At 48.0% G+C, this 24,094-nt stretch overlaps 1 protein-coding gene and 1 long non-coding RNA gene across 3 annotated transcripts; one reads left to right on the top strand and one right to left on the bottom strand.

The window, feature by feature from the left end:
* Nucleotides 1–1,561: 1,561 nt before the first annotated feature.
* On the bottom strand, nucleotides 1,562–5,741 carry LOC105715879 (uncharacterized). Its single transcript, XR_001107145.3, has 3 exons — nucleotides 5,655–5,741; nucleotides 2,337–2,460; nucleotides 1,562–1,734 (listed from the first exon to the last, which is right to left on the bottom strand). It is a non-coding gene; the product is annotated as an uncharacterized LOC105715879 (long non-coding RNA).
* CALCOCO1 (calcium binding and coiled-coil domain 1) lies at nucleotides 4,871–23,068 on the top strand. Of its 2 annotated transcripts, none has more exons than XM_012450344.3 (15): nucleotides 4,871–4,949; nucleotides 7,081–7,260; nucleotides 7,606–7,708; nucleotides 8,701–8,891; nucleotides 11,374–11,532; nucleotides 11,943–12,091; nucleotides 14,000–14,090; nucleotides 17,730–17,885; nucleotides 18,103–18,357; nucleotides 18,812–18,937; nucleotides 19,440–19,535; nucleotides 19,878–19,986; nucleotides 20,220–20,419; nucleotides 21,005–21,111; nucleotides 22,082–23,068. In XM_012450344.3, the coding sequence occupies exons 2-15, from the start codon at nucleotides 7,105–7,107 to the stop codon at nucleotides 22,257–22,259; spliced, it is 2,076 nt and encodes a 691-aa protein (XP_012305767.1). In that variant the 5' UTR covers nucleotides 4,871–4,949; nucleotides 7,081–7,104; the 3' UTR covers nucleotides 22,260–23,068. The 2 variants fall into 2 exon arrangements, with proteins under 2 accessions (XP_012305767.1, XP_012305768.1); XM_012450345.2 differs by having other exon boundaries at nucleotides 4,899–4,949; nucleotides 7,084–7,260.
* The last annotated feature ends 1,026 nt before the right edge of the window (nucleotides 23,069–24,094 follow it).

Genomic DNA, 24,094 nt, shown 5'->3' with positions numbered 1-24,094 from the left:
TGTTGAAAACTCTAAACCATTCTTCAACCCAGCCCTAGGTCAGCCAAGGAACTAAGAAGACAAAAAAAAAAAAAAATGGGCCAGAGAACTTAAAGAAAAGCCTCAAATAATCAAACTTTGCGCTAAAATTACATCAATGTTTTTCCTACTTCCCACAGAGTCCACAGTTTGGAAACATTCATAACAACCTACAATATCTGATAGAGCTGCTTCTGTGTGTTTGTAAAGCACCCAGCAGAGTGCCTGGCACATGGCAGACACTCAGCACTATTAATAACACTGGCCATTACTATTTTCTCAGAAAGCATCTTGTTATATTGAAAAGGTACAGGTTTCAGAATAAGGTTGTTCTTAGAGACCTTGAGCAAGTTACTCTGTTTTTTTGTTTTTTTGTTTTTTTGAGGCAGGTCACACTCTTGTCACCTAGGCTAGAGTGCAGTGGTGCATTCACGGCTCACTGCAGCTTTGATTTTCCAGGCTCAGGTGATTCTCCCACCTCAGCCTCTCTAGCAGCTGGGACTACAGATGCGCACCACCTCACCTGGCTAATTTTTGTATTTTTAGTAGAAACAGCGTTTTGTCATTGGTCTCCAACTCCCGGGCTCAAGCAGTCTGCCAGCCTTGGCCTCCCAAAATGCTGAGATTACAGACATGGGCCACCGCCCGCGCCCAGCCAGCAGGTTACTCTTAAAGTCTGTCTCTTCATCTGTAAAATCTGGATAGCAACTTGCACAGTTATTGTGATGCTTCAATGGGTGAAAGAGCACCTCTCACATAGTAGGCAGTCAACTAGTGGTAGCTCCTCAAAGCATTCCCAGAGTCCAGGGCCACCTTCCATTAAACATTTATTACGTGGTGGGCACCAAGCTAGATGAGGCAATACTAGAATTAGGACTTTTTTTTTTCTTAGATGGAGTCCCACTCTGTTGCCAGGCTGGAGTGCAATGGTGTGATCTCTGCTCACTGCAACCTCCACTTCCCAGGTTCAAGCAATTCTCTTGCCTCAGCCTCCTGAGGAACTGGGACTACAAGTGTGCCACCACACCCGGCTAATTTTTGTATTTTTAGTAGAGATGGGATTTCACCATGTTGACCAGGATGGTCTCAATCTCCTGACCTCGTGATCCACCCATCTTGGCCTCCCAAAGTGCTGGAATTACAGGCATGAGCCACGGCACCTGGCCCAGAATTAGGACTTTTACAAAAGAGAAAAGAGACTTAACATTTTAGGGAAATGGGATTCATTTTTCAACAGCTCCTTCCCCAGCTCTATGGAGCCCTTTGACAATCATGACCGTCATCTCCCTCCCCCCCGACAAGAGTTAGCCTACGGCCTGAAAAAAACCAACGGTCCTCAGATCTCTCACCCTCACTCAGAAATATTCTTTGATCCCAATAATTATAACTTTCACCTGTCTTCACAGTATTATTCCCCTTTTTCAAAAAATCTTCAGTAACTAACTTCCCATTCCTGAATGAAGTCCAAACCTTTGCACATGATGTATTGATTAGGAAAACACTAGCTACTATAAAAAATAAACTCCACATTTTAGCAGTGTAACAAAATAGAAATTGATTTATTGGTCAAATGAAATCTAAAACACATGATCCTGATTAGTGGTCAGCTCTCTGCCAAGTGATGATTCAGGGAACCAGCTTCCTTCCATTCTGTGGCTCCATTATCTTTAACATGTGGCCTTCAGGGTCGCTGTGCCTAAGGTCATCTTCATCAAGCTAGACAGGAAAGAAAATATAGAGGATCTTTTTTGGAGGGAATCATGGGTCAGACTTGGAAATGGAACTCAATAATTAAAAGAGAAGCTTAAAAATGTGGTCCAGCTGTGTGTCCAAGAAAAAGAAACAGGTTCTGATAAACACATAGCAGGCTCTGGCTCACCTGGCATTCAAAACTCTCTATACTGTGGCTTAAGTCTGTCTTTCCAATTTTATCTTCCATTATTCAACTATCCAATGGTAGCTTTTTTTGTTTGTTTGTTTTTGTTTTTTTGAGACAGAGTCTCCCTCTGTCACAGGCTGAGGTGCAGTGCCACGATCCTGGCTCACTGCAACCTCTGCCTCCGGGGTTCAAGCGATTCTCCTGCCTCAGCCTCCCGAGTAGCTGGGACTACAGGCACACACCACCATGCCTGGCTAATTTTTGTATTTTTCCCCAGTTGGCCAGGCTGGTCTTGAACTCCTGACCTCAAGTGATCCGCCCACCTCGGCCTCCCAAAATGCTGGGATTACAGGAGTGAGCAACCTCACCTGGCCTCCAACTGTAGCTTTTATTCAGCTTTGCTGCAATCACAACCAACCCCAAAATCTAAGGGACTTACAACAACCAGTGTTGGCTTCTGCTTCATGTACATGCAGGTTGTGAGTAGGCGGCAGCTCTGCTCCGTAAGTCTTCTCATTGCAGGGCCCAGCCAGAAGGCAACGCTCACATGGAATATGCCCATTCTAGTGGCAGAGAAGAACAAGAAAATGGAAACTCATGTGCTTAAACATGGCATGAGTCACGTCTGTTCACATCTCTTCAGCCAAATTATGAAACATGACAAAGCCCAAAGTCAACGACATGAGACATATATTCCTTCTACAGGCGTTACTGCAAGTCACATGGCAGTGGGCAGGAAAGAGAGGAAATAATTTCAAACAATTAGTCTCTCCACTACAACTGCCATTTTCCATCTGGAGTACATGGCAGACACTACTACCCGGCACTCTTTCCTCAGAATCCTCAACGCAACATTTCAGGAAGACATTATCAATAATCTGAGTTCGCCTAAATAAATAAATAAAGGTTGAAATGGATGTGCTATTATGTGACTCTAGGCTCATTATCCATTCCCACCTCCAAATCTTTGCTTTGGCCTAGAAGAAGCTTACCCTCCCCAGTCCCCATCTTGCCAAACTATCCGAATTTAATGTATTCTTCAAATATTTGAATATTTGAAAGTAATGACTATAATTAAAATAATGAATATTTTCTATTCATTCTTTCAATAAAATTAACTGAATACCTAGCATAGTACCTGACACACATATTTGTTGAATGAATCTGTTTCACATTACCTGTGTCTTGCACTGAGCACATAAATGCTCAGTGAACATTTGTCTCCTGTTAATGAACAGCACTGTTCCTTAGAACAATGGGAGTTAGTATCACATGCCAGAGTTTCTGAACTGGGAGTATGGTGACTGCTTGTGCTTAAATCCTGATTCTACCACTTACTAGCTGGATGACTCCAGGCAAGTCATTAATTGTGCCTCAATCTCATTGTGTGTAAAGTGGAGATAATAACAAGGCCTATTACATAACCCTGTTGTATTAAATGGGAAAATTCTTAGTATAGTTTGAACAGATCATAAGCACCCAATAAATGGAAGTTATCATTTTTAGCTCCGTCTGAGACTGCTTTCTTATAGACCTTTATTTTTGGTGGAAGACAAGAGCCAAGAAACTTGAGACTTGGGTCCTTGAACAGGCCTCACTCCTAACCCACTCCAGACCTTGACCTGCCTCCTAATCCAGAAGCTGGTTCCCTAACTCATAAATCCTGACTAATGACACAGACAAATCACCTTAATGTTTGTGCAGCCCAGTAACTAATTGTCAAGTGCCTGGAAATCTTCGGATGAAAGACATTCAGGGCAGACACCGCATTCAGTCATAAAAGCAAAACACTACCAAAAAACTTGGAGAAGGCAGAAGCTCCGTAACTTAGTGCAGTAGAGAATTAAAGCAGGCACCTAGGAAGAGGAAATCAATCCTTAAGACTAATCCCTTAATACAGAGCCAGGGAAAGAGGTAGTTCCGAATGCCTCCGACTAGAGGGGTGGAGAATGGCGAGAGAGGGGCCGGGATGCCCACGTCTATAAAGTGATTTGGGGTGTGGGAGACGTGTCAATATTTCACCTCTCCTAAATAAAAACCGGAAGGTCAACATGTATTGTTATCCCAATTAATTTAAGCCACTTAAAAGGCTTGGGCAAACAGGCCCCTGTAAGTGGCTTGTTTGTGAATTGTGACTGGTCCTGAATTATGCCAGGCTCCCTTTTCAATTTCATTCTTCTCATTCCACCGCTCCTACCACCACCTCAGGCAATTATATCCTCTTCCTAAACCCAGAAGCCACTCTAAGGGAGCCCAGTCCAGATGTGTATTGTCCGGCCCCTTAGCACTGAAATCCTCAAGTTGGAAGAAAATGGTCAGCTGTGAAGAACGCATCATTCTTACAAGGTCTGTCCCTGAGGTTGAAGCAAAGAAGAAACTGCTACCCCAGCTATCAGTTTCCCATCCCCAAAATGGTGGGTAGCTGTGGTGTACTGGCAAGAACACATGACGTGGAGTCAGCCAAGGCTAGTGCAGTTCTACATTTCACAGCTTTGACACTTCACACCGGCTCTTTAACCGTACTGGGCATGAGGTTCTTCATCTGTTAAGTGTGCCTAACGCGAACGCCTATCTCACAGGTGGGTGTGAAAAGTGCATGAGATGGCGCAACAGAAAGCGTTCTGCCCACCGTTAAAGCGTTATACAAAAGGCGTTAGAGCCGTAAATCTTCCCCAGCCCCCAACAATGCACGTTACAAACCAGCAGCCACCACTAATACAGCCGGCCCCCTCCTAAGGGATCATGGGCCATGAAGTCCTTTCGTGGCCACACCCTCGTTTTCTGCCATAGGAGTGAGAACTACGCCTCCCAGGACGCCGCAGAGAGGCCGCCGCCGCGGGCGCCCTCTTCCCCGCCCTCTTCCCCGCCCTCCTTGTGCGCGGCCTTCTGGGATGTGTGGTCCTAGATCCGATCCAGCGCGGCTGCAAAAAGGTGCGGGAGAACCACAAACCCCAGAAGCCCTCGCGCCCACTCGTCTCCCTCCCCTCCAGAAGTCGGAGTGCTGTTTTTGTTGTTGGTGAAAGGTGAGGGGAACAGCTGATCCGTCTGTTGGGTAAGAAACTTGGCCTAATTGGGGGCGATCTTATGGGAGGGGAGGGTCACCCCACTTTCCAGCTTGGGGAAGAATAACGTAAGGGAACTGTCGAAGGCGGATGCAGGAGCGTTTGGGTTTTAACACTTTCCGTACTGGAGAAGCCACCCCCGCTGTTTGGGGAGTTCTTGGTTTCAAGGGGACCCTGATTAGAGGGGGCGCCCCCTCGTCGTCCTCGCCTTCTTCTCAGTACGCGTCTATAAAGCTTGATCCCTTTAGGGGAGCTGAAATCTGCTTATTCTCTCCCAGGTAAGATTATTCCCCACACGTCTTCCTGCTCTCCCTTAGGCAAATCCAAAGGCCTTTACGACGCTGAATCCCTGGGGGAAGGGGGAATTTCCAAGTTGTAGAATGTCAAGGAACTCTAGAGCCCTATAGAGTAGGGGGTAGGACACCCCGCTCCCCGCCCTCCATGTGAACATCTGAATCACGCTACACACCTACACCTTAGGTGCTCAGAACTTTCTTTCGGACATGAAGAACATTTACAGCTGTTACGGATTTTCTTTGTGGGGTGTCTTTTAGGGTTTTCCAGGTATAGCTCTTTGGGGACAGTTTACCCCCACCCTTAGAAAGCTGGAAGAATTGCATTTGGAGAAAACATGGGCTCGATTTAACTAGGAATTTTTCAGAGAGATAAACATCCAAAAAAACTTCTTGTCCTACCTATTTAGGGGGCAGAAGTTGCTCCTTTTTGTGTTGCTGGCTCACCTTTATCCACTGAGTTTCTGTTTTCTTTTAAAGCTTCCTGTACCCTGGACTTCAGCCTGTGTGGGTTTGTGATGTTTGGGGGCGTGCATATGACTAGTGGCAATGTCTGGTTGGACACGTCGGCTGGACGGCTGTGAGTGACACAGGAAGCAGATTAGTGGGCTGGAGAGGAATGATGAATAAGAGGGCCATCTCACAGCCCTGGACTGAGGCATCTCTTGATTGTTATCTGTCCTTGCCCCACCCTCATATTTTCCAATTAACTCTCCCCAGCTAACTTGGAACACCCCTTCCTCCCAACCCCATCCTATAGTGTGTCTCCAGCTACCAATACAAACAGATGGAAGGATCGAGGCTGAGGGGAGCAGAGAGAAAATGAGAAAAGAAATACTAAAGTGAAACTAGTAGGTTTCTAGTCCTGCTGCAGGCACAGTCTGGAGAGAAGAATCTTACATTATTTTTAAACGATATATCTTCCCTTTCCTCAACATTAAATAATCCATTTCCACTTCTTGAGGCCCCTTACTTCCCACTTTCTAGTCTGTTCCCTGTCCCGGGGTGGGGCTTTCCTGGCTCCAGGCCCCCACATTCCATCTCCCACCCCTACTCCACGTTCCTGCTAAGTGCCTCACTCCACCCTTGAAGCTGCCGCCTCCAGAATTCTTGACTTCCTGGAATAATAATTCGAGGGACAGGACCTGTCTTTCCTTATATCCTCCCCTTCCCTTTGTCTCTTGGATGCCAGCAGAAGCCTTCTGCTTCCCCAGAGTTCATGGGGGTAGACAGCTCAGAGGCATGAAAATAGCTGAGAGCTGAGGAGCCTAAGGATTTGGGTTGTCAGTTCCTCCCCGACCCCCAGCCATATTCTAGCTCTGAAAACTGAACCATTCAGAGATTAGTTGCTGCTTTCTTATGTCATAACTCATTCCTGGGTACAGCTGGGTCAACAAGCTTAGGAGTAGGTAAGGACACCTCTCAATGAGAGGGCCCCACACCTCAGTTGGATTTTGAATTCAAGAGCCAGGTGTGGGAAATGGAATGGAGAAATGGAGGCTGTCGACCAAGCCTCAGGCTCTGTCTCTCTCAGTGCCCTTTTGGAAGCAAAAATTAGAGAAGCCTGAACCCTCAGAAAGGTCTGTGAGCCAGAGAAGGTACAGTGTGAGACCAGATGGGGACTGACTTGGAAGGCCAGGTCTACATCCTAGATGTAGATGAGATTAAGAGTGATACCTCTACAAGGTCCCATAACCCTCAGGGACTGGAATCAGGTAGGCTTTATCCCCAGGTGTAGTGGCAGGGGCTGTGAATGTGTGGTGCTGGAGCTGTCAGGGGGAGGAGGTGGACTGGAGAGACTTTAGGATATCAACCCTTTCTTTCATAGGAGGACAGATATCTCAAGGACAGGATGGAAGAATCACCACTAAGCCGGGTACCATCCCGTGGTGGAGTCAACTTTCTGAATGTAGCCCGGACCTACATCCCCAACACCAAGGTGGAATGTCACTACACCCTTCCCCCAGGCACCATGCCCAGTGCCAGCGACTGGATTGGCATCTTCAAGGTATCCCTGGAACCCCTTTTGGCTTAGGTTTATGGGCCGTGGGTTGGTTGGAATAAGGGGAATTATTGCGTTCTTGGATTCTCAACCTCAGGTTGATAGAGAAGAAGGGAGAAAGATGTCACAGATGACAGAGGCCACTGTATAAGCAAAGCTCATCTTTTCTTCATCTATGCCTTGTTCTCTACTGACACATTAGTGTCCCTCCACTTTCTCTTCCTCTTGTCATTGTTGTCACTGTAGCTCCATCCTGCCCATCCCCCCCTCCATTCAATCCCTCATCCTGTTCTTCCGTCCATAGAAGGTAGTTCCATCACCATGCCTTTCTTCAACCTTGGGCTTTCATAGGTGGAGGCTGCCTGTGTTCGGGATTACCACACATTTGTGTGGTCTTCTGTGCCTGAAAGTACAACTGATGGTTCCCCCATCCACACCAGTGTCCAGTTCCAAGGTACAAGGGAAGATGGAAAATTGGGAGAGAGGAGCCGAGGGAGTAGAGGTTTAGAAGAAGGCAATGGGCTCAGAAACATAAAAGTTAGGCACAAAGGACGAGGAAAAATAAATGAAAATAAATATAATGAGAATATATCCAACAGGGCTTCATAGATAGAAAATCATGGGATTATCGCAGAATCAGAGACTTCAAAATGGAAGGAACTTCAGAGGGCATCTAGTCCCATATCCTACCCAAAGAAGGAAGAACAAGGGAGTAAGAAAGAGGGAAGGGTAGCGTTATGTGTTGAGAAGAGGGAAAGACCTGGGTTCAAATCTCACCTCTAACACTTACAAGCTGTCTGGCCTTGGGCAAATTACATAACCTCCCTGTGTCTGTCATCTTAACAGTAAAAGGGGATGCCTGGCTTATGGGGACATTATGAGGATTTAAAATGAAAGCTAGAGGGCATGGTGATCCCAGCACTTTGGGAGGCCAAGGTGGATGGATCACTTGAGGTCAAGAGTTCAAGACCAGCCCGGCCAACATGGCAAAACCCTGTTTCTACTAAAAATACAAAAAAATTAGCCATATGTGGTGGTGCATGCCAGTAGTCCCAGCTACTCAGGAGGCTGAGGCAAGAGTATCGCTTGAACCCGGGAGGCAGAGGTTGCAATGAGCCGAGATTGCGCCACTGCACTCCAGCCTAGGCAACTGAGCACGACTTGGTCTCAAAATAAAATAAAATAAAAGCTGTTACTGCAGTGTCTGGTACATGATAGGCACTCACTACATGGTAACTGGCATTATTATGATTGTGATAGAAGGAGAGTGGGTTTGGGAAAGAAAGAAAGAAGAAGGATAGGCCGAAAGGAGGGAGAAGAGTACCTGGGAAAAGAAATGGCTTGTAGGAAGTGGAGAAGAGAAGAAACAGTGTATGGAACACTGAGCAAGGGACTGGAGCCAAGCACAGTGGATCATTTGGGGTCCTGGGTCCATTCTTCCCACAGCCAGCTACCTGCCCAAACCAGGAGCTCAGCTCTACCAGTTCCGATATGTGAACCGCCAGGGCCGGGTGTGTGGGCAGAGCCCCCCTTTCCAGTTCCGAGAGCCAAGGCCCATGGATGAACTGGTGACCATGGAGGAGGCTGATGGGGGTTCTGACATCCTGCTGGTTGTCCCCAAGGCAACTGTGCTACAGGTGAGAAAAGAGCGACAGAGTTACTCCCAGGCAAGAAGTGGGAGGCAGCATTGCAAGAGGACCCTTCCCACCTTACCCTCCCCTCATCTGTGGCCTCAACTGAAGACCTGACTGAGAGTTAGACAAAGTTCTGCCTCCAGGAATGTCTCAGTCTAACATAGACATACATGAACATATAAGGCAGGAAAGCAGACCACCCACAGGCCAGTGTAACTCAGGATTTCATAAGAACTTTCGGAGCCTTCCTTCTCCACGCGCCACATCCTGCCCTATGCCCTAGAGGAAGATCTAAAGGGTAGGGGCGGGCTACTCCAGGGGACGTTCAGAGAAAAGGCAGCACAAGACCTGCTTCCAGGACAAGTGGGGAGTGAGAGCAGATAGGCAAGACCCCAGACCTGTACTGTCCAACGCCAAAGGCTCTTAACTATATATGGCTTTTGAGCACTTCAAATGCAATTAATCCAAATTGAGATGGACTGTATGGGTAAAATACACTCCAGATTTTGAAGACTTAGTATTTTTTAAAGAGAATGTAAAAGACTTGAATAATTTTTATTTTGACTACATATTGAAATGATACTGTTTTGGTTGTTTTTTTGGTTTTTTGGTTTTGTTTTTTTTTTTTGAGACAGTCTCGCTCTGTCACCCAGGCTGAGTGTGGTGGTGCAATCTTGGCTCACTGCAACCTCTGCCTCCTGGGTTCAAGCAATTCTTCTGCCTCAGCCTCCCAAGTAGCTGGGACTACAGGCACCTGTCACCACACCCAGCTAATTTTTGTATTTTTAGTAGAAATGGGATTTCACCATGTTGGCCAGGATGGTCTCAGTCTCCTGACCTCATGATCCACTTGCCTCGGCTGAGGATTACAGGTATGAGCCACCGTATCCGGCCATTTTGGTCTTTTTAAACCTCTTTTTTTTTTTTTTTTTTTAAGAGATGGGGTCTTGCTATGTTGCCCAGGCTGATCTTGAACTCCTGGGCTCAAGGAATCCTCCCAGCTCAACCTCCTGAGTAGCTGGGACTACAGGTATATGCCACTGCACCTGGCCAAAATAATGCTATTTTAGATAGACTGTGTTAGACTAAATATTCCTGGCCAGGCACAGTGGCTCAAACCTGTAATCCCAGCACTTTGGGAAGTCAAGGCAGGCAGATCACTTGAGTTCAGGAGTCAAGACCAGCCTGGCCTGGCCAACATGGTGTCCTGTCTCTACTAAAAATACAAAAATTAGCTGCGCATGCTGGCGGGTGCCTGTAATCCCAGCTACTTGGGAGGCTGAGATGGGAGAATTGCTTGAACCTGGGAGGAAGAGGTTGCAGTGAGCCAAGATCGCACCACTACACTCCAGCCTGGGTGACAGAATGAGACTCCATCTGTGTGTTTGTGTGTGTGTGTGTGTGTGTGTGTATGTGTGTGTGTATGTGTGTGTGTGTATTCTAGAAATTAATTTCAAATGTTTCTCATTAATTTTTAAGTGCCTGCTAGAACATTTTAAAGTATATATGTGGCTTGTATTATATTTCTGTTGAGCCAAATAGAGAAGAATTAAGGAGTAAAGGCAGATATTAGCATGAAAGACTTCCTGAAGGAAGACAAGAGACAGGGCCAGGTGGAGAGGAAATATATTCCCCAGATAAGGAAGGGACTGGGGAAGGCTGAGAAGGTGAGAATGAGTAGATTTCCTGTGATTCAGACAAACCCTGTCCTCTTCAACTCCAAGTCTAATAAATACATGGCTCACCACAGTAATAGCAAGATATTTATGTCACATAAGTGAAAGATATGTGAGCTCCTACTCTGTTGTGTTTTCACAATCATGATTCTCATTTGAGCCCTAAAACAATCCAGAATCATGTTACAGATGAAGACACAGAGACTTAGAGAAGTTAAGAAGCTTGTTCAAAATCACATAGCTAGCCGGGTGTAGTGGCGTGTGCCTGTAGTCTCAGCTACTTGGGAGACACTGAGATGGAAGGATTGCTTGAGGCCGGGAATTTGAGGCTATGGTATGCTGTGGTTGGACCTGTGGATAGCCACTGCACTCCAGCCTGGGCAACATAGTGAGACCCTATCTTTAAAAAAAATCACATAGCTAGTAAAAATTGCATTGAAGATTTGAACCCAAGTGTATCCAACTCCAGAGCAGATAGGGTAAAATTAGGGGAGTCATCCCTTGTGTCTATGTTCATTGACTTGTGCCACACGAGGGATTCCTGCAATTGCTGGGTGAAGAAAGGGCCAGGCCTAGGGCAGGGAAAGGAAAAAGAGGGATGGGCAGTTCAGGGTGCCATGAGCTGGTGCGTTTGACTGGGTGATGGATGGGATTCCGTAGCACACTGAGCATCCCCTTTCTCACCTCTTTAGAGCCTAAAGCTACATAACTCCCCAACCCCAAAATGTACCTGGTGCATTCTGAGTGAGGATGGGCCCTTAAAAGGGGTACTCCACCAGCATACCCCCTTCTCATCCTGCCATCTATAGAACCAGCTCGATGAGAGCCAGCAAGAACGGAATGACCTGATGCAGCTGAAGCTGCAGCTGGAGGCACAGGTGACAGAGCTGAGGAGCCGAGTGCAGGAGCTCGAGAGGGTTCTGGCAACTGCCAGGGAGGAGCACGCAGAGCTGACAGAACAGTACAAGGTGGGAGCTGGGCCAGGTAGGGGACAGGGCCTGGCTGCTCACCCAATGTCTAAAATCTGAACCCAGTGAAGAGGGTGGAGGAGAGATGTTAATTGGCTTTTATGATGGTTTTGGAATCAAGGAAATAGATTTAAGGGGTAATGGGTGGGATTAAACTTGATATGACAAAAGACATGTTCCAAACTTGTAATGAGACTCAGTTCTTTGAACATAGGAATGCTGGGCTAAGGTGGAGGTAGCTACACTGATAGGTAAGGGAATGTTCCCTTACAGTTTCTTTTTCAAGGAAGGTGATGTGATAGCCGGGTGAGAGCAGTCAGACCCTGGAGTGCTCTTCCTAAGTCTTTGTTCCACCACTTGAGAGATGAATCCCAACCTCCTTTTTCTTCTGGGGGGAAACTTAATTACAGGGAATTTCGAGGTCCCATGGGGAGATCACAGAAGAAAGGGACATCCTGAGCCGGCAACAGGGTGACCATGTGGCACGCATCTTGGAGCTGGAGGACGACATCCAGACCATCAGTGAGAAAGTGCTGATGAAAGAGGTGGAGCTGGACAGGTGAGGGGAGTCCACTGACCCCGTCACTTCCTCTCCCTTCCGTGACCCCCTCACTCCAACCTCCTCTCTCAGGCAGGCAGACCTGCTGTCTGCCCCACATGCTTCCTCTTTCCATCTCACCCTCACTCAGGCTAGTCCAATTACTGGGGATACCCTTTTCTGCTGAGCTCTCTCCCATCTTTCCAAACACTAGTCTATACTCCTCCTCTTCAGAAATAATCATAGTTGTCACTTATTGTGCAGCAAAAGCTGAGCCAGAGCTAGGATTGGAGGATTTGGAAAAAGAGAATGGATAGAAGTCAGTGCAAGATAGGAGAAGATGGATATGGCTGGGCGAGATGGCTGATGCCTGTAATCCCAGCACTTAGGGAGGCCGAGGCAGGCAGATCACCTGAGGTCAGGAGCTCGAGACCAGCCTGACCAACATGGAAAAATGCTGTCTCTACTAAAAATACAAAATTAGCTGGGTGTGGTGGTGCATACCTGTAATCCCAGCTACTCAGGAGGCTGAAGCAGGAGAATTGCTTGAACCTGGGAGGCAGAGGTTGCGGTGAGCTGAGATTGCACCATTGCACTCCAGCCTGGAAAACAAGAGTGAAACTCCATCTCAAAAAAAAAAAAAGAGAGAGAGGATGGATTTCAGATTTGACCACAGGAAAGCTACTATTAAGAAACATTAGAACTGGTGATCCAGGAATATTATGGAATCTCTCCCCTGAAAAAAAGATACAAATCATAGACTCTTAGCATTGGGAATGTAAGGTATGTATGAGGGTATGTAAGAGGTCACCCTCAGGAGGCAGCCTCTTTCATTTTTGTATCTCTTGTATTAAGCCAAACTCTACCCTCTTATAACTTACCAGGAGGTCCTGAGACCTCTGGAGACACATAGAATACATTTTTCTCTTCTTCCAGAAAACTGTTACCTCTACCAAGTAGCATAAATAGTGACCACCACCTCCCATGTCCGTCTTTCAAATTTTCACCAGTTTAAACACTCTCGTCCTTTATTTCATTAAATGACATAATTATGTTTCATTTACTACTGGTGGATGTGATATTTTTTAAAACTGTTTAAAAGAAAGGCATTCTGTCCAAGGCCCAAAATAATAAGTGAGTTCATCTGAGAGGCTTCTTCAGGATATGTTAGTCTCGCCGTAGGGAGATATTAGCTGTCTACATTCTAAGTCATAGGTTAGAAAAGCAGGAGTCAGATTGAGCATCTGGAAAAGATTAGGGAGTGCCTAGACCAGGGGTCAACAACTATGGCCCACAAGCCATATTTAGCCTGCCACCTGTTGTATAGCCCACAGGTAAGAATGATTTTTACATCCTTTAATGGTTAAGAACAAATTAAAAGAAGAATATTTTGTGACATATGAAAGTTGTATGAACTTCAAGTCTTTGTTCAAGTTTTATTGGAACATCACGGTCTTTCACTTGCATATTGTCAATGGATACTTCTGCACTACAATGGCAGAGTTGAGTAGATGCCACAGAGACCACATGGCCTGCAAAGCATACAGTCTTTACTATCAGGCTCTTTACAGAAAGAGTCTGCCAACTTCTGGTCTAGATCAAAAGTTTATAATCAATAATGACTGTCCTTGTCTTGAAAAGACTAGATTCTAGTCTCTTGATTGAGTGAAAACAATAGGAACCATGAGCAGAACATTCCTTAAAATATTACATCAAAAAATAAGAAAAACTATTTATTTCTAAATGGTGCTCTAGAACCTGGAATCTTGGGGCTTAGAACTGGATCTGCTGGCTTGGGGATTTATGCATCCCAGAGTGAAATGGAGTTCTGGGCCTAGAGCAGCAGTAGAAGGGCACAAGACAGAGGCCTGAGTCCGTTCCTTCTCTGGGTGGAGCAGATTGTCTGACATGTCATCCTACCAATCCCAGGGTTAGAGACACAGTGAAGGCCCTGACCCGGGAACAAGAGAAGCTCCTTGGGCAACTGAAAGAAGTACAAGCAGACAAGGAGCAAAGTGAGGTAAGGGGCTCAGAGTTGGTTTACTTTCTCCATTGTTCAGTCAGTGTTTGATTCCTTTCTGAGAGCCAGACACCAAAGGGAATAAAAATGTAAAGAAGACATTGTGTGTGCTCTACTAGGGAACATAAGACATATATCCAAATCAGAATTAGTCAAAGTGGAAAAGTGGAATATAAGAAGTGTCACAAGAGAAATCTTTTTTTTGTTTTGTTTTCTGGAGACAGAGTTTCACTTTGTCTCCCAGGCTGGAGTGCAGTGGTACTGTCTCAGCTCACTGCAACCTCCACCTCCCAGGTTCCAGCGATTCTCATGTCTCAGCTACCCGAGGAGCTGGGATTACAGGCGCACACCACCACATCCAACTAATTTTTGTATTTTTAGTAGAGACAGGATTTCACCATGTTGGGCAGGCTGGTCTCGAACTCCTGATCTCAAGTGATCCACCCAACTCAGCCTCCCAAAGTGCTAAGGTTACAGGTGTGAGCCACTGCGCCTGGCCTCGAGAGAAATCTAATGAAGTATTGTAGGGCTCTAGGGAGGTATATGAGAGCACATCTTGTTAGAGACATTAGAAAAGTCTTTTTAAAAGGGGTGTGAAGGCCGGGCACGGTGACTCACACCTGTAATCCCAGCACTTTGGGAAGCCGAAGCAGGTGGATCACCTTAGGTCAGGAGTTCAAGACCAGCCTGGCCAACATGGTGAAACCCCATCTCTACTAAAAATACAATTAGCCAGGCATGGTGGTGGGTGCCAGTAATCCCAGCTACTCGGGAGGCTGAGGTAGGAGAATTGCTTGAACCAGGAGGCAGAAGCTGCAGTGAGCATAGATCACACTACTGCACTCCAGCCTGGGTGACAGAGTAAGACTCTGTCTCAAAAGAAAAAAAAAGAAAAAGCAGGGGAGGTTCATGGCTAGGCGTGGTAGTTCATGACTGTGATTGTAGCACTTTGGGAGGCTGAAGTAGGAGGATCGTTCAAGCCCAGGAGTTCAAAACCAGCCTGGGCAATAAGACCCCATCTCTACAAAAAATTTTAAAACAGCCAGGCATGGTGGCATGCACCTGTAGTCCTAGCTACTCAGGAAGCTGAGGTGGAAGAATTGCTTAAGCCCAGGGGGTCGAGGCTGCAGTGGGCTATAATCACACCCCTGCACTCCAGCCTGGGTGACAGAATAAGATTGTGAGATTCTGTCTCAGAAAAAAAAAGGGGTGGGGTGTGGAGCATGTAGTAGCCTAGTACTTCCAAACCTTTTTGGCAGAACCGTTTCTTTTCCTCCCACCAATAAAGTTTTTCATCTTGTGTGGAATCTCACTGAATAAACAAAAACAATATTTTAGTACTATAACTTTATTTTTATAAATTTGAATGTATAACATTTACTTAAAAGTTAATGAAAGCAATTAGGTAATTTTGAGACACACCAGACTTTGAAATTAGAGGTTATGGATGACTTTCTGTCAGCCTCAGCAACTAATGTATTTCTGTATTTTATTTTGGTTGTGCAATATTGGGAACATGTTGAGTCACACACAAGTAGGTGCAAATGATAACCATTTTTAAACTTTCCACCTTGCAGCTCAGTTTACTCTTCAATTCAATAGAAAATACAACAGAAACTGTTCTGAGCTTTGCAAAAAAATGAATTAACCTGGAAACACATATCCATTGGTGATCTCCAATGTGTTAACTTGTGATTTTATGGGGTTTTTTTGGTTTGTTTTTTTGTTTTGTTTTGTTTTTTAGACAAGAGTCTTGCTCTGTCACCCAGGATGTAGTGCAGTGGCACAATCTTGGCTCATTGCAACCTCCACCTCCCAGGTCCAAGCGATTCTCCTGCCTCAGCCTCCCAAGTAGTAGCTGGGACTACGGGTGCATGCTACCATGCCTGGCTAATTTTTTTTTTTTTTCTGTATATTTAGTACAGACAGGGTTTCACCATGTTAGCCAGAATGGTCTCAATCTCCTGACCTCGTGATCCGCCCACGTCGGTCTCAAAGTGCTGGGATTATAGGCATGAGCCACCGCATCTGGCCCTTTTTTTTTTTTCCGAGATGGAGTTTCACTCTTGTTGCCCAGGCTGGAGTGCAGTGTCATGATCTTGGCTCACTGCAACATCCACCTTCCGAGTTCAAGTGATTCTCCTGCCTCAGCCTCCTGACTAGCTGGGATTACAGGCACCAGCTATCACACCTGGCTAAGTTTTTGTGTTTTTAGTAGAGATGGGGTTTCACCATGTTGGCCAGGCTGGTCGTGAACTTCTGACCTCAGCTGATCCACCCGCCTCGGCCTCCCAAATCACGCTGAGATTATAACTGTGAGCCACTGCGGCTGGCCTTGTGTTTTTGTTTTTGTTTTTTTTAACATAATTGTTAATAACGTAGAAGAAATTCAAATCAAATATCTACAGAACTCCTAAATTGCTTCCTCAGAACCCTGGGTTTGTGTGGAAGATCATTTAAAAACCCTTTGCGCAGCAGTGAGAATAGGTAGAATTTGAGTAGACAGAGATGAGAATGAAGCTATTCTAGGAACAGAAAAAGACGTGAGCACAGGCTTAGAGGCCAGAACACTCAGGGCATTTGAATGCGTGACTAAAGTGTTTGAGATAAGGCCAAGGTCAGACTGTGGAGGATCCTAAGCTTCATTTTTATTCCACAAGCAGTGAAAGGCTTTGATGATTTTTCAAGCAGGGGTGACATGTACTTATGGCCAGGTGCAGTAGCTCACGCCTGTAATCCCAACATTTTGAGAGGCCAAGGCAGAAGAATCCCTTGAGCTCAGGAGTTCGAGACAAGCCTAGGCAACGTAGTGAGACCCTGTCTCGACAAAAAATACAAAAATTAGGCAGGCATGGTGGCGCACACCTATAATCCCAGCTACTCAGGAGGCTGGGGTGAGACAATTGTTTGAGCCCAGGAGTTGGAGGCTGCAGTGAGCTATGACCATGCTACTTCACTCCAGTCGTGGCGACAGAGCCAGACCCTAAATCTAAAAAAGAAAATAACTGTACTTAAAGAATCAGAACTGTACCTAAAGAAGAAGAATCCGATTGCCTTGTGGAGGATGAGCTAGTTATGAAGTTATTCAGTAGTCCAAGCAGGAAATGACCAGAGTCTGAGATAATGTTGTGGTGGTAATAGAGAAGAGGAAATGGCTGTGACGAGGATGAGAAGCAATAGGCTTTTCTGTGGACCGCTAGGGGGAGGACAGAGTCAAGCATGGCACCAAGGGAACCATCCTGAGTGACCTGGGAGCTAGTTGGTACCATGGACAGAAATAAGATGAGGAAAGACTGGGATGGGGTGGGAGGTAGACTGTTGAGTTTGAGGGGCCTGTAGGGTGTGGAGACTGAGTTTTGATTTAAGAGAAAGAATGGAGTAGCAGAAATAGTACATGGAATGCCTACATGTAAGACCTGAGGCTGTGATGCTGGATACCTCATTTTGGAAGCTGGAGACTAGATATGCAGGATTGAGTCCTTTGAGCTGAGAACCCAAGAAGGGCTGGCAATAGCTGAAGGCTTGAATGTGTGTTAAGTCTCAGAAGTGGAGGCTTGACTTCTCTCATCACCATGGTTCACCTGCCGCACCACCCCAACACACATACCCCTTTCCTTACCTGCTTTCCACTTCCATCAGGCTGAGCTCCAAGCAGCACAACAGGAGAACCGTCGCTTAAATTTAGAGCTGCAGGAGGCCAAGAGCTGGCAAGAGGAGCAGAGTGCTCAGGCCCAGCGACTGAAAGACAAGGTGGCCCAGATGAAGGACACCCTAGGCCAGGCACAGCAGCGAGTGGTGAGTGAAGGCCCCGAGGCAACAGAAAACAGGGAAAGTTCCAAGGGCAAGTTGTAGAAAAGCCTGAGTGCCTAAAGAGAAGGGGAAAGACATGGCTAAAGACGAAACAACACAACCCTGAGTCCTAATGCAGTGGAGTGGAGGGAGCCTGGTTACCTCCCCGGCTGACAGATGATTCACAGGGAACTCTGATCTCCATCTCTTCCTTTCGCCTCAGGCTGAGCTGGAGCCCCTGAAGGAGCAGCTTCGAGGGGCCCAGGAGCTTGCAGCCTCAAGCCAGCAGAAAGCCATCCTTCTTGGGGAGGAGTTGGCCAGCGCAGCGGCATCCAGGGACCGCACCATAGCCGAACTACACCGCAGCCGCCTGGAAGTGGCTGAAGTCAACAGCAGGCTGGCTGAACTCAGTTTGCACTTGAAAGAAGAAAAATCCCAATGGAGCAAGGAGCAATCAGGACTGCTGCAGAGTGTGGAGGTAGAGGGATAGGGGCACCTGGCAGAATGATGGCCACCGCCCCCACCTCTGTGGGGACTCCTACATGTGGTCAGACCCTCTGGGAGGAGAGAAGAGGGGTTAAGAACCTTAGAGGACTTGGGGTGGAGAGGGACTTTGAGGGAGGTACACTTTACTTTCCAAGCATGACCCATCTCTAACCAAGGTATCCCAATTCTGATCACCAGAGCACCTTCCTTGGAACAGAAACATTTTCTGTCCTAGGCCCCAGGCCCTGCCATGATGCCCATTCCTGATAGTGCAGCACCTGCTGTCATTCATGTCCTATCCTTCGTTAGGAAATGAAAGGGGAAAATGCTCCAAAAATGATTCTTGAAAGAAAGGAAAGGACACAGTAAGGGAAGGTGCTGTTGACAGTGGCGCTCCTTTTTCTTCCCCCTCCACTTTCCTATTTTTCTTCTTGGCTATCTTCCAGGCAGAGAAGGACAAGATCCTGAAGCTGAGTGCAGAGATACTTCGACTAGAGAAGGCAGTTCAGGAGGAGAGGACCCAAAACCAAGTGTTGAAGACTGAGCTGGCCCGGGAAAAGGATTCTAGCCTGGTGAGGCACCCAGCCACCAACAGTCCTGTCCTCTGGCCTCCTGAGGCATCCATACCCCTTTTCTGTCTTGGATATGGGCTCAGAAGTGCGAGGTATCCACTTACATGTTGGGTGGCATTTCACTTGCACACACAAGCCCTCGTTGGTTTGAAATGTGCATTCTTTCTGCTCTCAGGGCACACATCTGGGCCCAGTAGGGGTGTCTTAGGAGAATTATAGAGTGGCCCCTTGGTACGACCAAAGCCTCTGCACCCCAGCCTAGAGGCAGTCATTGAGGTCCCCACTCGAGAGGCAGAGACTAGGACTTAGATCACTGAATCCCTGTGGCCCAAGAAAAAGGACTCATGGAGAAAGAGTGTTGGGAATTCTGTGGGTGTGTCAGCACAAGAAAGCAGCAGAGATATGGGGAGACCTGGTTCTAGATTGTTGGCCCTGCTCCCAGAGCCCAGGTTCTTGGAGGTACATTCTAGGCTCCAGATTCCATCTGACTCTCTTCCCTCAGGTCCAGTTGTCAGAAAGTAAGCGGGAGCTGACAGAGCTGCGATCAGCCCTGCGTGTGCTCCAGAAGGAAAAGGAGCAGTTACAAGAGGAGAAGCAGGTGAGCACCCGTAACCCAGGCCCCATGGATGCCACAGGTGCGGACTAGAGGGCTAGAAACTTTGTAAATTCCTGTCATCCCTTGACTTAGAAACTGTTCTCTCCAAGAGGACCCGTACCCTGGTTTCTCTTATTAGTGGACTTGGCAGGACAGGGGATGATCTCTGGGAGAAGGGAGGGATGTAAGTGGTGAAGGAGGGGTGCTGGGGGGGTATCTACCTGAAGTTGCTCTAGTGTTTGCTGAAGGCTTCTAATCCTGAGGAGCTAAGAGTTCCTCCTGGGTATAGAGCAAGGTTGGCACCTTCCCAGTCTCTAGCACCTGCCTCTTTCTTCCCAATTCCAGGAATTGCTAGAGTACATGAGAAAGCTGGAGGCCCGCCTGGAGAAGGTAGCAGATGAGAAGTGGAATGAGGATGGTGCCACAGAGGATGAGGAGGCTGCTGCAGGGCTGAGTCCGTACAGCCCCAGTCTTGTAACACCTCTTCCCCACTCTACCTCCCGCTGTTGAGGAAGGCTCCATGTAACCTTGCTGGGAGCTGCCTCTGCCTTCTATGTGTTTTGCCTTTTATTTCCCAGACCCTGTCCCCTGTTTAGTCTAATGATACCCCTCATCCAGAGGAGACAGCTGGTCCAACCTTCTCACAACACATCCTTCTTTCTTCTCTGCCTGCTCTGTCTCCTACAGGCTGCCCAGCAGCTCTGACAGACTCAGAGGACGAGTCCCCAGAAGACATGAGGCTCCCACCCTATGGCCCTTGTGAGCATGGAGACCCAGGCTCCTCTCCTGCTGGGCCTCGAGAGGCTTCTCCCCTCGTTGTCATCAGCCAGCCGGCTCCCATTTCTTCTCACCTCTCTGGGCCAGCTGAGGACAGTAGCTCTGACTCGGTGAGCAGTGGAGGAGACTGTGAGAGGCAGTAAGGAGGGGTAGCGCCAAACCCAAGTATCCCCAGCTCTACAGCAGGAGTTTCTCAGACGGGGTCTCCCCGGCTCTACAGCAGGAGTCTCTCAGACGGGGTCTCACTGTCGCCCAGGCTGGAGTACAGCATGGTCTTGGCTCACTGCAGCCTCTGCCTCGTGGGCTGAAGTGATCCTCCCACCTTAGTCTTCCGAGAGTAGCTGGGACCACAGGCATGTGCCCCCAGCTAATTAGAGCAGGAATCTTAGCCATATGGGGCTCTCTTTTTTTCCCAGGGCAGAGAAGGCAGGCCCAGCCTCTCTTCAAGGCCACATCAACAGATACCATCCCAAAACCCAGACCAGCCCAGTAGCCTCACTGCTTCTCCCCTCCCCCACACTCCTCATTCTCTTGTTATCCACCAGCCCCTCAAAACGCCTCTCCTGCCTCACTCTTCCTAAGCCCCCCAGGTCACTGTCTTAACCTTGGCTGCTCCTCTCATACCTGTCCCAATGTGCTGCTCCCCTATCTTGGGACACCACTCCAAAATCCAACCCTGTCTCTTTGGCGTCCAGGAGGCTGAAGATGAGAAGTCAGTCCTGATGGCAGCTGTGCAGAGTGGGGGCGAGGAGGCCAACTTGCTTCTTCCTGAACTGGGCAGTGCCTTCTATGACATGGCCAGGTGAGTTCAACCAGCGAGGCCAGGAGGGAAGTGGGAGGAGGTCAGAGGAAAGGGGCATCTGTGTGGACAGTCACCAGGCCCTGCTCCCAACCCCCACCCTTCTTGGCCTTGGCCAAGAAAAGGAAATACAGGTATGGTTAACGAGGAAACTGACTCACTGCTCCAAATCCTAGATGCCTTCAGGTAATCCCTCCCCCTATCTTATCAATGCATTCAGAGGTCTTGCCTTTAACTGGCTTCTATTTTGTTCTAGCACCATCTTCCGCAGAGCCCAAATTGCCTTGCTTCCCCTCTCTCCTGCCCCTACCCCTTCCCCAGCCACTAGGTAGGTACCTAGGATCCTCCGGGGAGGAAGGGAGGTGACCACAGCCCCCAGGGATAGGAGCAGAGAGAAGACTGGGGTCCAGCATCCGTCTGGCTACACCGAAAATGCTGTCCCTCTTCCCTGACTTCCCTGGGGGACCCTTAGGGAAGGGAACCTACAGGGGTGGGGGTTTCAGGTACCAGATTGTCACCTTCTTCCCTGTTATTCCCAGGGTCAAGGGGGCAGGCACAGAGGAGAGATTTGATCATCTAGTCCCAGTTTTGCCTAGATGTGAGATGGGCTCAGGGCAGGGAGGGGGTGATGCTGTCATCCTTCTCAGCTGGAGCGGGAAGATGAAGGACGATGTCAGACTCATTTTCAGCCTCATTAGGCAGCAGAGGGAGATGGAGGGAGGAGAGCAGGAGGTTGGGGGATGGGCTCTGCACTGCAGAGACTAGCAGGGACTAAAGAAGAGAGGACGTGGGGAACTGGAAAAACAAGGCTTCCGGGATTGTGGGGAGAAAGACGCTGTGGGAGAGGCTGGGATGCTGCATTAGGCACAGGATAACCTGGGACCAGGCGCGTGGGTCCTGCTCCCTGAACTCTGCAAGTCAAAAAGGGAACAGAGCGCGCCAACCCTCTCGCCGTCCCCTCTGTCTCTCTTAGTGGCTTTACAGTGGGGCCCCTGTCAGAAGCCGGCACTGGGGGCCCTGCCACCCCCACATGGAAGGAGTGTCCTATCTGTAAGGAGCGCTTCCCTGCTGAGAGTGACAAGGATGCCCTGGAGGACCACATGGATCGACACTTCTTTTTCAGCACACAGGACCCCTTCACCTTTGAGTGATCTTACTCCCTCATACATGCACAAATAAACACACACACACACACTCACTCACACACATGCATATACTTATGCCCATTTTCTACCACACCAGGCTCCATGAGATTCTGTTCCCTAAGAACTGCTTCTGTGTGCCCTGCTTTCATCCCAGGATTTCTCACTTTATCCTCTCCTGCCTGGCTCTTTTGTCCCAGGAAGGGGTCGTGTTCAGAAGCAGTGGCTGAATTTACCCCCTGAAAGCGGTTTTGGAGGAACCGGGATGGAGGAGGCCTTCCCCTGTGGGAATAGCCCTGGTTGCTGCTGATACACAGCCACTGCACACACACACTCACACTCACACACACTCCCATGTCTGATGCCCCAAAGCCAATTCCTGGGGCACCCCACCCTCTCTTATTTGGGGTTTCCGTTTGTTTACCTGAGTTTTCTCTGGGGCCTGCATAGAGGGAGCAGCATGGGCGTCACGGCCTCTCAGGTCCCTTTTGGTTCCCAGCTTCGTTGGTTCCTCCTGTTCCCCCGTTGCCTTCTGCGCCCCACCCCAGCCTTTTCCATAGCCTTAGGTATTCAGTTTGGAGGGTTTTTGTATTTTTGAGGATTCCTGTACTCTGTATCCTGTTCCCACATCTCCTCACACAGAAAGAAATAATGTATTTGTGCCTTCTGTGAGGGATGGGGGGAAGAAATGGTCCCAGGTATCCCTGTTTCCCAGCCCCTCCTCCCTCTCCAGGTCCCCCACAGCAATAAAAGCTTCCCCCTAATATCCTTCCCTTTGATCTGTAGTTTGAACAAATATATTTATATGATATGTATAACTGTTGTCACAAATGTGTTCTTATTATGAGGTATGACTGGAGTACAGGGCCCAGACTGCCAGCCCTTAGACCCTGATGGAGGGAGGAGGGAAAGAAGGGACGCACCCCTGCCTCATGGCGGGGGATACTGGGCAGTTACTGTCCTGGTGTGCTGGCAACCAGTGGCTTGTCTCAAGTGGGAGTCTGGCTTGGAGTGTGCAGCAGTGGGAAGGAGAAAACCTGTCAGTTCTGCTCAGGGTTTAGTCTCAGGGCGGGTGCATGCCATGGAAAAGCGAGACAGGTTTTCCACTGCCCAGACCTTCACCTTTCACACCAGCCATCACTGTACCTTATGCCAAAGGACAGGCTTTATTCCTGTCAAGAGGGTGCACCTTTGAGTATCTACTTAGTAAAACATGCCCTAAGCCTCTAACGGCGATTTTATATTCTTCCTGTTTCTTTCTCTGTTGCCATCCCCTCATACCTGTATGCACACTGATTCAGCAGTCACAAAAACACATTCATCCACTCTAACCAGCTTCACAGGCTAGACAGACACATACACAGCATCATAAAGCATTAGTTAAGGACCTGCACGCCCACCAAGGCTCTCAGCAATGCCCTGCACAAGCACATGCCTACAGCCCCCTTCTCCATCCCAAAAACTCCCTTCTCAGCCGCCCTCCACTCCCTTCAGGGCCTCTGTGTGGACCACCCCCACCATTCTCTGCCTCCATTCACCTGAAATGCTCCTGTCCACCCCCTTTCCAGCCCCACCTGGATGACATCTTACATCCTTCCTTCTTCCCTCACGTCTCTGTCTCCTAGCAACCCCATCTCATTCCCTGAATCCCTTCCAAGGAAATTAGAGATAATGGATCTCTCCCCTCTCCATCTCAACCTCTCTTTATTGATCCTCCTTTAATGAAAGTTAATTATAACAATGATTTAATTAATAGAATCCCTCTCTTCCTTTATTGCTTCCCGTATTAAGACTATTAATAAATACGAGCTGGGCTGACAGAGGCATCCATCACCCGCCTGGGA

This window comes from Aotus nancymaae, unplaced genomic scaffold (genome assembly GCF_030222135.1).
Source record: "Aotus nancymaae isolate 86718 unplaced genomic scaffold, 86718_ANA_hifiasm-v0.15.2.pri h1tg000016l, whole genome shotgun sequence".
Classification (NCBI taxonomy): domain Eukaryota; kingdom Metazoa; phylum Chordata; class Mammalia; order Primates; family Aotidae; genus Aotus; species Aotus nancymaae.
The sequence above is the reverse complement of the archived record's forward strand: the minus strand, read 5'-3'. Positions and strand labels throughout refer to the sequence as shown.

Bases quoted from the DNA above. Each gene is read 5' to 3' on its own strand.
- CALCOCO1 (XM_012450344.3), top strand. From the start codon at position 7,105: ATGGAAGAATCACCACTAAGCCGGGTACCATCCCGTGGTGGAGTCAAC. The intron at 14,091-17,729 runs GTAAGGGGCTCA...CACTTCCATCAG, and splicing joins CAGACAAGGAGCAAAGTGAG to GCTGAGCTCCAAGCAGCACA. The intron at 19,987-20,219 runs GTCCGTACAGCC...TGTCTCCTACAG, and splicing joins GGAGGCTGCTGCAGGGCTGA to GCTGCCCAGCAGCTCTGACA.